The sequence below is a fragment of the Nyctereutes procyonoides genome, unplaced genomic scaffold (assembly GCF_905146905.1).
Source record: "Nyctereutes procyonoides isolate TBG_1078 unplaced genomic scaffold, NYPRO_anot_genome, whole genome shotgun sequence".
In the NCBI taxonomy this organism is placed as follows: Eukaryota; Metazoa; Chordata; class Mammalia; order Carnivora; family Canidae; genus Nyctereutes; species Nyctereutes procyonoides.
In genome coordinates, this window is record NW_026575146.1 from 38,260,248 (window position 1) to 38,276,361 (window position 16,114).

The following is a 16,114-nucleotide window of genomic DNA, read 5'->3' on the forward strand; positions in this document are numbered from 1 at the left end:
TTTTCTACTTCACCATGGACTCTTTCTCTAGCCACTCTTCTTAATTTCAGAGCTTCTTGCTCAAAGTGTCCCCTACATCAAGCTATTTCATTATTTTGGAATGTCTGTATCACAAATTAAAGATGCTTAAGATGAATAAGAACATGCATATATGTGTGTGTTTATATATGTACATATATGTGTATATTTACACACATGTATCGATAGTCGCACCATACACAAGGTGCATGTTTTATACATTTTGTGTATTTTTTTAAATAATAATAGATACATTAAAAAAAAGAAAGGAAAGGTCCCAGTTTGGGTTGCTCTTCCTCTTGGCTTCCTTGCCCAGTGCTTGGGTCTCTTCAGCAAACCCCAGCCCTTTCTCTTTCACTACTTTGTGTGGCTGAGTCTACACTTCTAGTTTTATGAGTTAGTGCCACCCTCTTGAGTACCCACAGCGTGACGGTCTTTCGTTAGTTCTTCTCTGCTGTTGCTCAAGGGCAGGTACGGGCACCAGAACAAATATGCACCGGCAGTGCCTAACCAGGGACATGTGTCAGGTCATGCTGCCGCTTCTCAAGCACCGATGCCACCCCGCAGGGCTTGGGCTTTGCTTCCCCGAAACATGGTCCCGCCTGCAGCACAGGAAACCCAGAAGAGAAAGACCTTCCAAGATCATTCTTGTGAACCAGGTGAGAGAGCGCCACCTACCGAAGGGAGAACACAAGCACCTCCGTAGGTTTTGAGGTTTTTCCCTAATGGCTGATGTCACTGAAAGCTAATAATACACAGCACCAGGCTTGTTATTCCAAGTCTCAGCCACCACTCTGACCTGTGACACAGATTACCTAGTCCCAGGTAGAGAGTGGGCCTGCAAGCCAGACACCAAATCATACTGCTCCCGATGGTCACAGGTATGCTCGAGTACTATGAACGTCAAGCCTGAGACAAAAATCCAAGGCAAAAAGATTTGGAACACACCTGCTATAATTATCATTACCCAAGATGATCCACCACAAGGAAGGTAAGCAAGAAGGAGTCAAAAAGCAAATCACAAACCGACAAAGATTTGCAAAGTGCTAAGGCATGACCTTATGGGGGATGTAACTGAGCAGAACACTGTCTCAGTCACCATTAGTTTTCTTTAAAAAAAAAAAAAAGATTTTATTTATTTATTCAGGAAAGACAGAGAGAGAGAGAGAGAGAGAGAGAGGAAGAGACACAGGCAGAGAGAGAGGCAGGCTCCATGCAGGGAGCCTGATGTGGGACTCGATCCCAGGACTCCAGGATCATGCCCTGAGCCCAAGGCAGATGCTCAACCCCTGAGCCACCCAGGGATCCCCCACGATTAGCTTTCTTTTCTTTTTTTTAAGATTTTATTTATTTATTCTTGAGAGAGAGAGAGAGAGAGAGAGAGAGAGACAGAGAGACAGAGAGACAGAGAGGCAGAGTCACAGGCAGAGGGAGAAGCAGGCTCCACACAGGGAGCCCAGTGTGGGACTCGATCCCGGATCTCCAGGATCAGGCCCTGGGCTGAAGGCAGCACTAAACCACTGAGCCACCCGGGCTGCCCACGATTAGCTTTCTAAAGAGGAAAGATAAATGCATTCACTCCAAACTCCTACCCCTTGAAACATGTGTACTAGCTCAGAATAAAGTTTCCCCAGTTCTGGGAACAAGGAACTTTCTCTACTTTGCATTCTATCTTTGTGATGAAACTCTTAATCATAATCATTCCTAAATGTCTTTCACGTTACCATTTCCTTATACGTAATTCTTGCTTGCACACTGTGGGAGCAGCCTAAATAGTATTGCTCATTTTGAGCCACCAAGAGGGAAGAAAGTTGGCTTTCAACTGCACATAGGAGGGTCTGAACCCTGAAATCTTGGCTTCTTCCTGGAATTTCCCACACAACGTCAAGAGAGAGAATGTCAGAGAGTTGGTCTACTGGGCAAGCCAGAGTAGCATTTTGCCCAGAATGAAGTAATGTCTACAGTCTTTTACTTTTGCACAGAAAAATGAAATCAGATACGATGTGAGGGCACATATAGTTTTTAACACCTTTCACTTGTTCATATGCTGCTTCTCTTACATTTTTAAGGACCTCAAGTTAGTTTTGTTCATTTACTTGAGCCTTTCCATGAAAAAGAAGTGGTATGTTTTATTTTTCTAGGAAGTAAAAATACACTAAATTAGACTCTGCAAAAATAAAATAAAACTAAACAAAAGAATTGCCAACAGGGAAAAATAAGAATGAAGTATGCAAGTTTTTTCTTTTAAAATCTATTGAGCCTGGAGAAAAGGCATAAACTCTAAACAGAAGCATAACTAAAGAAATGACCCCAAAATCATTTTTGTTACTATTCAGTAGTGCTTTTAAGTGCTCCTACCATGAACATATTATGTCTATCTATCAAAAGACATTTATTCAACCAAGTATCGAGTACCTCTTATATACAAAGCACTTTTTTGGGTGTGGGGTCTCTCTGAGGTACATTTTGGCAGGGAATATAGGCCGATGATAACACACGGGATAACATTTCTGCTTGCCTGAATGAAATTCTGTTAAGGAAGTTAAATAATAAAGGAGCCAAACAACTCAGTCTAAATCTATAGCTTTGACGTAGCCTTCTTGAAAAAAGATTGGTAACTTCTGAGCTAATAAAATTCTTATGATGGTCACCAAGCAACAGTCTAAACCCTTAGCCTTATTTTAAAAACAGCTAGGAGGAATGATTTCCCTCATGTAGCAGGGACTCAGAGGTCTGTCTTCTGATTTCTATCCCCTGCCCAAGAGCTGCAGTCATTTCTGTCGCTGGTATCTGATTATGCTGCTCCCAGGTGCTTTGCTTCTTTCCGGAAATCAGCTGGTGCCTGGCAAATGTGCTAATCACTAGATGTGTCATTGTGATGTAAACTGTGACTTGTGGGTCAGTTTTCCGCTGGTGTTTTCGAGAAGAGCTCCTTTTAAAGGGCATTGTGCACAGTAGAATGGAGATCTTGGAGACCAATCTACAATCTAGAAAACATAACTTGGAAAGGAAATAGTATCATCTTGTAGCCACATACCCTTTTTCTCTAAGGAGCACAGAGACATTTGGAGAGATTATTCCATCTTTAGGACAGCCATTTTGGGTCTGGCAAAGAGCTCTGTTTGCCCTCTTTCCTGGTTATCCTTTGAAAAATAATCAGCTGTGACTACAGGGGAACTGCAGTATTAGGCATAGAGTTTTTTCCTTGTCTAGCTCAATCCTCCTTCCATTCGAATTGGTAAAGTCTGCTCAATGACATTGCGTAAGTATAAGCAGCATGAATGTAAGCCCACGATATCACATAAATGTAAGTGGTATGAACGTAAGCAAATCCCAATTAGCATCTGCTTCATTATAACTCTGCCCTGAATTGGTAATTCTGAAAAAAAGATCCACAGATATATTCCTGCAAGTATGAGCATTTTTCATGAAAATTTTAAAGTCCATTCTTATCTTAATTTTTTATAATCTTCAAATAGACAGACAATGACAGATACCAAAGTGGTCAGAAGGCTTTCTTTTCTGTAAAGGGCTGGTTTGTAAACATTTTACAAACTAGCTATATACTTTTTAGTGCAAATGTTCAGCTCTGCCACTGTAGCACAAAAGCAGCCACGTGCAATGGCCATGTTTCAATAAAACTTTATTTACAAAAATGGGCAGTGGGATAGATTTCTTAAGCACACTGGATCATCCAGATATAACTGAGTACTACCAAATAATTTCAGAGTCCACATCTGCATTAGTATATATGAATGCACAGGGACACGCAGCGTTGCTTTGATGATTGAGAGATAATGAGAAAAGAACATACGGAAGACGTTTTTGGCAAGTAAAGGCTATATGACATCACAGTATGCTGTGTAAACAAAAGCTTTACGACACATGGAATAAAGTGATGGGGAACAAGATTGTCACATGGCTCAGGGTAGAAGAGGCACGATAATCTCAATAGAACCTTCAGAAGCTGGCAGCACTACATTCATATTGTGAGGGGCAATTTCATTTCAGGAAAATCTTAATCTTTACATTAAAATTAAGTTACTTATTTGAATTTTATTGATTTCATATTTTGGTCTATGTTTAATTTATATTTTATTTTGGCTTTATAGATGTGTAAGAGTTATCATATAATAATATATTACAATATACCTTATTAGACACATAATATAATTTATATAAGAGTTTGTGCCTATTCTTATATTTATGCTTTCTAAAATATCATTCTAGGGATCCCTGGGTGGCGCAGCAGTTTAGCGCCTGCCTTTGGCCCAGGGCGCGATCCTGGAGACCCGGGATCGAATCCCGCGTCGGGCTCCCGGTGCATGGAGCCTGCTTCTCCCTCTGCCTGTGTCTCTGCCTCTCTCTCTCTCTGTGTGTGACTATCATAAATAAATAAAAATAATTAAAAATAAAAAAATAAAAAAAATAAAATAAAATATCATTCTAATACAAATAATTTAAGTCCATTCCAGTGACACAAGTGGACAGTGAATGCAACAAAAGGAAATCCATAGACCTGATCCTGTCTGTTGGTACTTGCCAGAAAGGAAGGTCATGAACACTTTAAGAAAAAATACTCAAAATAAAAGTCAAAGAAAACATTGTTCTAAGGACTTAGGAAGAACAAGCTTCAGAAATCAATTGACTAAAAAAAAAAAAAAATCAATTGACTATAGAAACAAAAATAAGCTTAGTAAACTGGCATTCCCATCACAATACAAGAAGACATAATTTCTATAAAAAAGTAGTAGAAAGTCATGAGAAGACAAAAAAGCTGAGACAGTAAAACAGAGATTAAAAAAAAACAAAGTAACAAGATAAAAGATGAGGGAGGATTGTAAGAAACTGTTACAGTAACAACTTAAATCTGTAATAGAATTACTAAAGAACAAAATGTCTCTATGGAAAATCAGCCTTAGATAGTATAAGTAAAAAAAATAAAAAGGCAAGCCACACGGACTGGGAGAACATATTTGCAATACATACATATGACAGAGGGCTTATATCTAGAATATACAAAGTATTCCTACAATAATAAAACAATCAAAACACCTACATTAAATAAAGAGATGCTTGAAGAGATGCTTTTTAAAGGACGATATAAGAATGTACAATAAGTACATGAAAAGTTGCTCACCATCATGAGCCATCAAAGAAATGCAAATCAAAACCACAAGGAAATATTTTTTTCAAGATTTATTTATTTATTTATGATAGACACACACACACACACAGAGAGAGAGAGAGAGAGAGAGAGAGGGGCAGAGACACAGGCAGAGGGAGAAGGAGGCTCCATGCCAGGAGCCGGACGCGGGACTCGACCCTGGGACTCCAGGATTGCGCCCTGGGCCAAAGGCAGGCGCCAAACCTCTGAGCCACCCAGGGATACCCAGGAAATAATATTTAAATCCCAGCAGGACAACAAAAATTAAAAGGACCAACAACACCAAGTGTTTGCAAGGATGCACAGCAACTGAACTCTCAAACATTGCTAGTGGAATATAAAATGATTCAATCACTTTGCAACTAGTTTGGCAGACACTTACTGAGTTAAAATATACATATATGATCCAGCTATTCCACTCTTGGGTATTTACCCAAGAGAAATGAAAATCTCTATCCACAAAAAGACTTCTACATGGATATCCACAGCACATTTTTTGTGATGGCCAAAAACAATTCAAATGTCCCTCAACAGGCGAACAGATTAAAAGAAAAAAAAAGTTTATTCATATAATGGATGACTATTCATCAATTTCTTTATTTAAAAAAAAATTTTTTTTACATAAACTCTACCCCCCAACATGGGGCTCAAATTTACAACCCCGAGATCAGAGTTACATGCTGAGCCAGTCAGGCACCCCCATCAATTTCTTTAAAGACAGTAAACTACTGCCACCTACAACAATACAGACGCATTTCACAAACATGTAAAGCAAAAGAAGTCTGACACAGAAAAGTACACACAGAATAACTCCATTTATCTGAATCCATAGGAAAGGGAAAAGTAATCTACAGATATGAAAATCAGATCTGTTGTTGACTGGTACGGGGTTGGGGACAGATGGCAAAGGCACAGAGAATTTCTACGGTAACAGACATAGCTACAGCTTCATATGGGTGTTGATTAATTAAATAGGTGGATATATTTGTCAGATCTCATGAACAAGACTTAAACTGTCTGCATTTTATTATATGTACATTACACTTCAATAAAGTTGATTTTTTTTAAATGGCACCCATAACTAGCTACGAACTAGAAAGTTTTGAATTACATAAACAAAAAAAAAATTCTGTGAGCCTCTAGGTAGGAAAATCAGACTATTTCAAAGAATAAAAAAAGAAATTAGTATCAGATTTTTCCTCAGAAATACTAAGGGATAATAATGAAAACATGTACAGTCAATTTCAAAGGGAAAAGAAGTCCTAAGAATTTCATACCTAGTCAAGGATTGTTTATAAGTGAATACAACAAAAAGCCAACCTAAATATGGGAAGGCTCAGAAAATATACCACATATCCACCCTTCTAGAAAAAAATATTGGGGCACCTTGGTGGCTCAGTCAGTTGAGCATCTGACTCTTGATTTTGCCTCAGGTCATGATCAGGTTTTGAGATCCAATCCCATGCTGGGCTCAACACTGATTGTGGAGCTTGCTTGGGATTCCTCTCTCCCTCTCCCTATGCCCCTTCTGTGCCTTGGGAAAAAAATAAATAAATAAATAAATAAATAAATAAATAAATAAATAAATAAATAAATAAAGTATATATATATATATATATATATATATATATATATATATATATATATATATATTCCCACTTCCCAGCGGAGAGATGATTCAAACTTAAGGGCTCAAGAATAAAGAAAGTCTAACTACTTAATGCAAATGATTTTAAACTGAATGGAAACATAAAACAGTAATTATAATTCCTGGAAGAGAAGAAAGAACACAAAAACAAAGTATAAAGATACTATCAGTCCCAAACCACAAACTGTATTAATTAAAACTGGGGAACGAAATGTTGGTAAGGGAAGATGAGAGAAGTAAATGCTCATTAAGTTTATTATTTGATATAAAGAGTAGAGCTATCAGTTAACTAAATTGTGAAACAGCCATTTATGGAATACTCTGCAGTCATAAAAACAATGAAGAAGTTGAAGGAGGAAGCACAATACAAAAATAATGTGTATAGCATGTTATGATTTGTGCAACAAAAAAGGAAAAACTATACTATACACAAATTAGTGTATAGTAAATAGAAATCGGTCACCCTAATTGCCTTGGGGGACAGTTCCTGGGTAGCTGGAAAATAGAAGCAAAAAGGAGACTACTGCAATTTTCTTGTCCTTGTGATCTACTTTTAGAAAATAAAATTTTTAAATATATTACTTGTTTTATTTTGTCTTGGCTTTGAGAATCAAGTAAACACTCAGTGAAGACTCCAGGACATGTGTAAATCTAGTTTGATAAAGGAAATACCACAAATCAAAAGTACACTTGTCATGATGAGCGCTGAGTAATGTATAGAATTGCTGAATCACTAGATTGTACACCTGAAACCCACGTAACAATGTATGTTACTGGAATTATAATACTGGAATTAAAATAAAAAATTTTTAAAAGGGAGATATTACAAGTCAGCAAAGATCCAATAAATGATCTGGCAGCAACTAGTTTCCTAATTGGGGGAAAAAAAAAATTAGTCCCAGAATAACCTGTGACAGATTAAATTAGAAAAATTAAACTAAAACTTAAATAAAAATATTAGAATAAAACAGGTAAATCTAAGAGCAGCAAAAGACTTTCCAAGAGAAACCTGACAGATTTGACTACATTAAAATTAAAATCTATCAAAAACATTATATGAAAAAAAACAAAAAACAAAACATTATATGAAATTAAAACACATACTATAAACTGGACAAAATGCTTTTCACAAATATTAAGAGATTAATATATTTATTATTTTATATAGGAGACTAGCTTATAGATTTACTTAATGTAAGTTTATGTGATTAGGGGAGACTCCATAAGGAAATGAAGACCCAAATAAACCATTCACCAGTGTACTTTTCTGCAGCATTTGATGAAGAGGCAGTCAACTCAGGAACAGCCAGAGGGAAGAGATGCACAGGAGAAGGTGTGCAGGGGCGGGGCAGCAGAGCGTAGAGCTTCCATGCCTTTTCCCAGGATCTTCATATGTTTACCAACCCAGAATCTCCAATATCTTTATTTTTTAAAGAGCCGATCAAATTAAAAGATGAAACAACTCTGAAAGCCTCACTAAGGCCTCAGAATAAAAACAGGCAAAGGAAGTGAACAATTAATAACAATGGTTAAGAAACTTTCGAGGACAAGTGGAACCTTGTCGATTATCGAAATAATCCAATTAAAGAGAAACCTTCTCTTGCCCATCAGAAGGGTGACACTTCTGGTAACCAGGACCCTCATAGCTACTCATTAGAGTATATATTGTACAACCTTTCTGGAAAACAACCTATCTGAGAAATGAACCAACAATCTTAAACATGTTCAAAACTTTTGACTCAATAATCTCATTTTATACAAACTATCTCCTCTGGAATTTAATGCATCTTTATTTATAACAGGGGGAAAAAACCTGGAAACAATAAAAATGTCTAGTAATATAGAAACATTACAAAATCTGATATATTCACACAACAAAATTATTATGCAGACATTAACATATTTTTGAAAAACACATAGTGACTTGGAAAACATTCAAGATATACAAAGAGTAAAATAAATGGAATATAAAAATGCTACATGCTAGGACAACAATTTTGAAATGATAACATGTACGATACATATAGGTTTTATTTTTTTTTTAATTTTTTTTTTTATTTATGATAGTCACAGATTGAGAGAGAGAGGTAGAGACACAGGCAGAGGGAGAAGCAGGCTCCATGCACCGGGAGCCTGATGTGGGATTCGATCCCGGGTCTCCAGGATCGCGCCCTGGGCCAAAGGCAGGCGCCAAACCGCTGCGCCACCCAGGGATCCCCATATAGGTTTTAAATACTGTAGGGAAATGCAGCAAAATGTTAGCAACCATTTTCTCTAAAAATTTTTTTTATTATTTTTGCTTTTCTACAAATGTTAGTTTCTATAATAAGTATGTGGGTGGAGACACAATATTCTAAATTAAGGAATAACAAATTAGAAAAAATTTACCTAGCGTCAACATGCTCTGGATCTCAACTGAAAAAGTTGATTATTGCAACAAGCAAGTGATTCACAGACACAACCTTGATGTGTTAGCACATCTTTCTTACACACCTTTGGTTCAGAAACAAGTGGGCATATAGTGTGCAGGACAGATGCCTTAGCAGGACAACTCCAGTGGGCCAGCCAACAGGAGCTCTATCGCCCAGCCTAATGAACAAACTGAACTACAGACAAGGCAACTGTAATGGTGTTTCCACGACGCACTCTGCCTGTCCCAAAGTCTTCAAACCAAGACTACCCACTTACAGCCCACAAACCACCAGGTGAGGGCAACTCCAAAATTAATCCAGGAATTGATAACTCTACCGTGAAGAGACCTGCATGCCATGTCCAGGCTCCCAACTGCCCCTCCCCATCCCCTGCTGTTTTCTCTAGCAAAATGTTTTTAGTATGTTCACTCCAACCCAACTCATAAAGGAGCTCTTTAAAGTTGAGAAAAACATTGCGTATTGGATCCCTGGGTCCAGCATGTGTGCACTACAGAAAGAAGCACAGAACACATGTACAGTACCTTCCCGAAGCTGTGTTGGCTTGGCAGAATTTTCCCCACTCATTAAAACAACAAAAGATGCAGCTGCTCCAACTGTAGCCTGCCATGTTGACATGGCAACGGGTGGCTCCTGGCATGGAAAAAGAGCCCTGTTGTTTATCGGAGATCCCATAGTATAAACACATGGCCTGCATAAGAAAGACAAAGAAACAAAAGAGGGGAATCTTTAAATGAGTTGTCACTTTTCTCACCACCAGGGTAGTGAAGGTTAAGTTGCGCTTTCAAAGACAAAAAACTTTTGAGGCTTTGTAGTTGACTGGTTTCAAAGCATTTTGAACTGAAACTGCCGCAGGCTGACTATGTGAATAGCCGAGTAGTAATTTCTCCCAAATAAGTTACTTAAATATGTAAAGAGAGGTTTTTTTTTTAAGGGAAAAATAGCTTTTTGGATAAAGTTTTAAATACTAGTCTGCCAATTTAAAATCTGTATTACCCTTGCCCCTCCCCTTAGGCCCTTACGCCTTCAAAAGAAAAAAAAAGTTTTAGAGACATTCTTACAAACCTTTTGGAAAACATTCTGGAAAAGAAAATATGTTTGGAGATCACCGAGATATTAATGTTTGGAAAAACAAGCTGGTGGTCTCAAATCCAGTTGCTGGTGGGCAGCTATTCCCAATCTTGGAAACCACCATCTCAAATGGAACCCTTGTGGGAATCCCTGTGTGGAGGCCAAGAACAGAGGTTGGCATATAAACAGAAGCGTAGGTCACAACAGCGGGGCTTGTGATGGGAAGGCCAAGTGTAGAGTGAGTCATTACAAAGCGAGTGCAGGAAACCAAATGGTATGACATTAGGGCTCGTTCTGCCACAATTAAAAATTATAAACCCAGCCATACTAAGAATGATCCTTTCCATGATTAAGTCAGATGAACGACAGCGATTGAAAAGATCTATGAGATCAAAGGAATCCATTCTTTTGATACCACAGAGTTGAAGGCACAAAAGTGACCCTCAGGAAAATGTTTTAGGAAAATGTCTCCATTTTTTGCTTTTCAGGAATGACAAATATGATGTAGTTTTAATCAGTTTGACTTATAGAGTAAATGAATAGAACAGAGCACTCTTGGTAAACTGGTTTTCCTTTTTCGTTAACATCAATGTGACTGCACATTTATTGAGTTCCTACAATGTGCAGGAACACACAGAAGGATGGTCCTACTCCATCAGTCAGGTCTCAGTAGTAAAAGACACACCAGTCTGGATCTTAAGAAAGAGAGGTGACTTAACACAGGGCACTGGCTATCCAAGTGACAGAAGAACTGAGAAGCCAAACGGGGGAAGGTGAGGCAATCCAAGGATTAGCCATAGTGGTAAGTAGCTGCTGTAAGTCCTCTGGGTGAAAGAGCTGGTATTACCAGGAGCTAATGGGCTGCAATGGCAGGGTTCACCTGGCAAAAGCCAGAGTCACGGTGGGGACTGTCCAATGGGTGCTGGGACCAGATGAGACTCAGTCACTGCTGGAGATGCCAAAGAAACCCAAGAAGGAGGAAGAAATGCCTTGTTTCTCACCAACTGTTTCTGCTCTCAAATTTTCCTCCATTGCCCTACATAGGCCAAACTTAGCAGGAAGCAGAAGACAAGGGAGCCTGGGAAATGAGGTTCCTTGTCATCCAGAGATCACAAGAACAGAAACTGGACCTAAATTAAATGTCCTTATAACCTGCAACCCATTGACAAATACTTGAGGCAGGCACAGTTTGACATTCCTCCAGAAAATCCCAACTGTCTTAATGTTTTGCTAGAGGAAAAAAACCTAAGCTTGACAATAGATAGGCCTCCAGGTTCCCGGGAGTCTTCTTTAGCATATGAAAGTCCTTTTGGAAACTTTGCTTTGTCTTTAACTCCCCCAACTCCAAAGTATATAATCAGCCATTCCTTGTAACCCAAGTGCGGCCCTTTCTATTTACTGGTCCTGTCTCGAGCTTTATTTTTATTTTTTATCTTTTAAGATTTCTTTATTTATTTTAGAAGGGGGGCAGGGGGGATCCCCGGTGGCTTGGCCCGGGGCGAGATCCTGGAAACCCGGGATCAAGAGGTTCTCTCTCTCTCTCTCTCTCTCTACTTGATCTGGAAGGAATCCAGCTGCCATGTCAAGACAGTCCTCACAGAGCCTATGGAGGGGCCCATGTGCTAGAAACAGAGACCTCTGGCCCAGTCAGTGAGGACCTGAGGCCTCCTGAAAACCATGCAAATAAATCTGGAAGAAAATCTTCCAGCTGCAGTCAACCCTTGAGATGCGCGTGGCCCCAACAGATAGCTGACTACAACCTTGTAAGAGATACTGAACCAGAACCACTCAATTACGCTGCTCCTGGATTCTTAACCCTCAGAAACTGTCTGAGATAATAAATATTTGTTCTTTTAAACTATTAAGTTTGGGGTGATTTGTATGCAGCAATAATAGATAACAGAATTTTCTCAGGTTTCTGGCTCAGGTGATAAGATGTGTTGCGAAGCAATTACACAAGAAAGAAGTCAAGATGACAAGCAAGGTCACAGGAAGGGACAAGAGAGAAGGAGAGTCCCTATTTATTTTGCGCATACAGGACTTAATACACACAATGGCAGAGGGTACTTGTATGGACATAGAGATCATGATTTTCCAAGCACAAACCACTGTTCAGCAATGGGACTGAGTGTCTGAAATGGGCTAGATCATAGAAAATTGAGGAATGATGGGTTTATGAACTAAGTATTGATGTTGCCAGTAGATTTGAGTCTGGGTGCCATCCACAAATCAGGGAGTGTGGGGGGGAGGAAATCCTCCCATTGGCTGGATTTTTTTTTAATTTTTATTTATTTACGATAGTCACACAGAGAGAGAGCTAGAGAGAGAGGCAGAGACACAGGCAGAGGGAGAAGCAGGCTCCATGCACCGGGAGCCCGATGTGGGATGTGGGTTTCGATCCCGGGTCTCCAGGATCGCGCCCTGGCCAAAGGTAGGCGCCAAACCGCTGCGCCACCCAGGGATTGGATTTTTAAAAAGCATGTTATCACTATCCTTTCCTCTCTCATTCTTGATCATTTCCCCTCTAAATGGTCTAGTCCTAGATATTTTTTCTAGTTCTGTCTTGACCCCCACCCCCACCCCACCCCAGCATCCTCTTGAGGGCTCTTTCTACCAAATTGTTCCAGGACACCTGACTCCTCCCACCATAGGGATTAGTTACCTGGCTAGCCCCCCACACCCCCCCCCCAGAAGCTCTCACCTCCCACTCTCTTTCTGTCCTCACAATTCTCTTCTGTTACCTCTTTTCATCGCTGGGGCATCCTTGCTGCTAAAATCTGTTTCCTTTTCTCACTTTCTGTAGAGGCTGCTTTTAGGCTTGAGCAATGGAATGTAGAGCAAAGCAAAAGGGTGCGCAATGACCCTGAATACAAACAGGCCCATCAGGCCACCCACTTCAAAATATCCATAGGCCTTAACTAACCACTGGGCTAAGTACAACTAGGCACAAGTACCAACAAAACAGGAAATTCCATACATCTCCAGATCTCTTCACCTTCCGCCTTTAAATACAGCCCCCGGGGATCCCTGGGGTGGCGCGGCGGTTTGGCGCCTGCCTTTGGCCCAGGGCGCGATCCTGGAGACCTGGGATCGAAACCCACATCCCACATCGGGCTCCCGGTGCATGGAGCCTGCTTCTCCCTCTGCCTGTGTCTCTGCTTCTCTCTCTCTCTCTCTCTCTGTGACTATCATAAATAAATAAAAATAAATAAATAAATAAATAAATAAATAAATAAATACAGCCCCCACTTCCTTGCAGACAGTCTCTCCTGTGCTGTCCTCCCTGCCTTTCCCTTGGGGTGCATTCAGTAAACTTCTATCTCCTTTGTTCTGCCTTGGGTGAATTCTGTCACCACCAGCCCCCACCCAATAGAGACACCCCACATTTCGGGACCCCCATCTGAATGGGAGAAACACTGCACTTCCCCCTTGGTCTCCAGAGCTGTAACTCCGAAAGTGTTACAAGCTCCATCTATGGATATAGATCCATAGATATAGCCATGTCTGAAATGGGACTCAATTGTTTTCTCATTGGAATGTTTTCACAAATAGAAAAATACTCATTAAAGAGGGAGATCCTAAGCTAAATTTCTTGAAAACAGAGATTATCTTTGTGCTCCCAACATACTCCTTTCTTGGCCTTTACCCTTTCTCAGTTCCAGCCTCCCTTCTTCCTTTCCCAACATGCCCACACCAAGCACTGCTTAATTCATAAGCAATGGCCTTTGGAGATTTTACAATGTGATATCCTTATGCATGTTGCACATCCTAATGCAAACATCTAAAATAATGTAAAGTTAAGTGACTATGTTTTTAACCTTAACCTCTGGATAAACCTCTAGAGGCGGAATTTGGGGCATCACAAAAAGTGAAGAATGGGTGAACGTAGGGACTTCACTGAATTGTGAAAATCATACTCCCCACGTGGTGATTCAAGAGTCAAGATGGCTCCCATCACGCACACCTACAAATAACTACCTAGAGCTGATTTCCTGTCCCCCATGCCCTGTGCCCCAAGAGGGGAGGAAAATCTATGTGCATTTACAAATATGTTCTGCAGCTATCTGGATGTGTAATCACTGAAATATCTGCAGCTGTGTTTACTCAAAATGCACAGTCTTGCACCTCAGCCATGTTGCTAAAACGCTCATGGGACAGATGTGCAGGCGCCAGCCTCCAGTGCTCATAACTTCATTATTTCCAGACTCAATAATTCCTTCCAGCACACAGAGGAAAACTCTCTCACACCAGGGCTCATCCCACATGCCCTGGGATAGCCACCCAATGAAAGGCTCCCTGGGGAGTCCAGTTAAGCTGCACAGGAGTTGTGGGGGTGGAGAGGAAGACACTGAAAATCAGAAAGAAAATGGTGAGACAGTGTGAAAGCTGCCCCATGACTGGCTGCCATTAAAGAACTTCTAAACTCAGGAAGAACTTGCCAGAATGGCTACAACTTCAGCTTGACACATATTTGTTCATGGAGTGGTTAAACAAGGATGAGACACACTAACTATGCTGCTATGGTCTGAACGTGTCCCCCTCAAATTCCTAAGCCCAAGAGAGCTCCTTAGCCTCTTCCCCTGTGTGAGGACACAGCCAAAGATCAGCTGTCTGCAACCAGAAGAGAGCTTTCATCAGAACCTGAATGTGCTGGTACCCTGATCTTGGACTTCCAGCCTCCAGAACAGTAAGAAATAAATTTGTGGTATTTTGTTATAGTAGCCAAATGGACTAAGACATATGCCTTCCAAGGTAAGATACTGGTGAACACTCACATGCTCATTTTCTTAAGGAGCCAGCTATAAAGAGAAACTTGTAGGGATTCATTCAAATTATATATTTTAGGGCAGCCCTTGTGGCTCAGCGGTTTAACACCACCTTCAGTCCAGGATGTGATCCTGGAGACCCGGGATCAAGTCCCGCGTCGGGCTCCTTGCGTGGAGCCTACTTCTCCCTCTGCCTCTGTCTCTTTCTCTGTGTGTCTTTCATGAATAAATAAATAAAATCTTTATAAAAAAATTACATATTTTATTTCTCTTCACTTGACAACTCTATGCGTTCATCTTTTTGCAGTCAGTGTGAAAAAGGGGTTACTTTTAGTTTTAAAAAGTTTCAATTCTGGGATTCCTGAGTGGCTCAGCAGTTTGGCACCTGCCTTCAGCCCAGGGCGTGTTCTTGGAGTCCCAGGATCAAGTTCCACATCAGGCTTCCTGCATGGAGCCTGCTTCTCCTCTGTCTGTGTCTCTGCCTCTGTGTGTGTGTGTGTGTGTGTGTGTGTGTGTGTGTGTGTGTGTGTCTCATGAATAAATAAATAAAATCTTAAAAAAAAAAGTTTCAATTCTACCACTTTCCATAAAATCACCTGTTTTCAGAGACTTGGTACCACCACGTCTCTTATCTGAAGTCCACTCAGGAACTGGGGAAAGGGCTGCCTTAGAAGAAGCGGACAGGAGGTGATGAGCCTAGAATTGCCATGGGTGTGGCTTGTTGGGTATTTTCCCACAATGAAGTACTGATCTGGTCCCTGGAGTCCAGAGGGCCACAGATGTGACAGTTCTGTGAGTTGGATTCTTTTAGAAAACTTGCCAGGGTTACAAAGTCTTCAGGCCTCCTCCAGTTCCTTATCTCTTCTCCTTCCTGCACCTGATCTTTTTGTAAGACCCCATCTTATCACTAAACTCAAGCTAGAAGCAAGCAGCCCTCTTGCTCTCTTGTGCCACAAAAATCAAGAGGTGGAATACTAAAATAGGAAATGTCAACTATAACTCACTCTTTCCTCCC

General features: G+C 40.4%; 1 protein-coding gene across 16 annotated transcripts in view; it reads right to left on the minus strand.

Annotated features, from left to right (window-relative positions):
* AOPEP (aminopeptidase O (putative)) overlaps nucleotides 1–16,114 on the minus strand; it is a 335,041-nt gene that overhangs the window by 267,853 nt on the left and 51,074 nt on the right. For all 16 annotated transcript variants that reach the window (XR_008662500.1, XR_008662501.1, XR_008662502.1 and 13 more), the window contains one exon: nucleotides 9,787–9,953. Coding sequence is in view for 9 of the 16 variants with exons in the window: in XM_055310035.1 (XP_055166010.1) it covers nucleotides 9,787–9,953 (167 nt within the window). In the remaining 7 variants the exon portion in view is untranslated. The remainder of the gene's footprint in view (nucleotides 1–9,786; nucleotides 9,954–16,114) is intronic.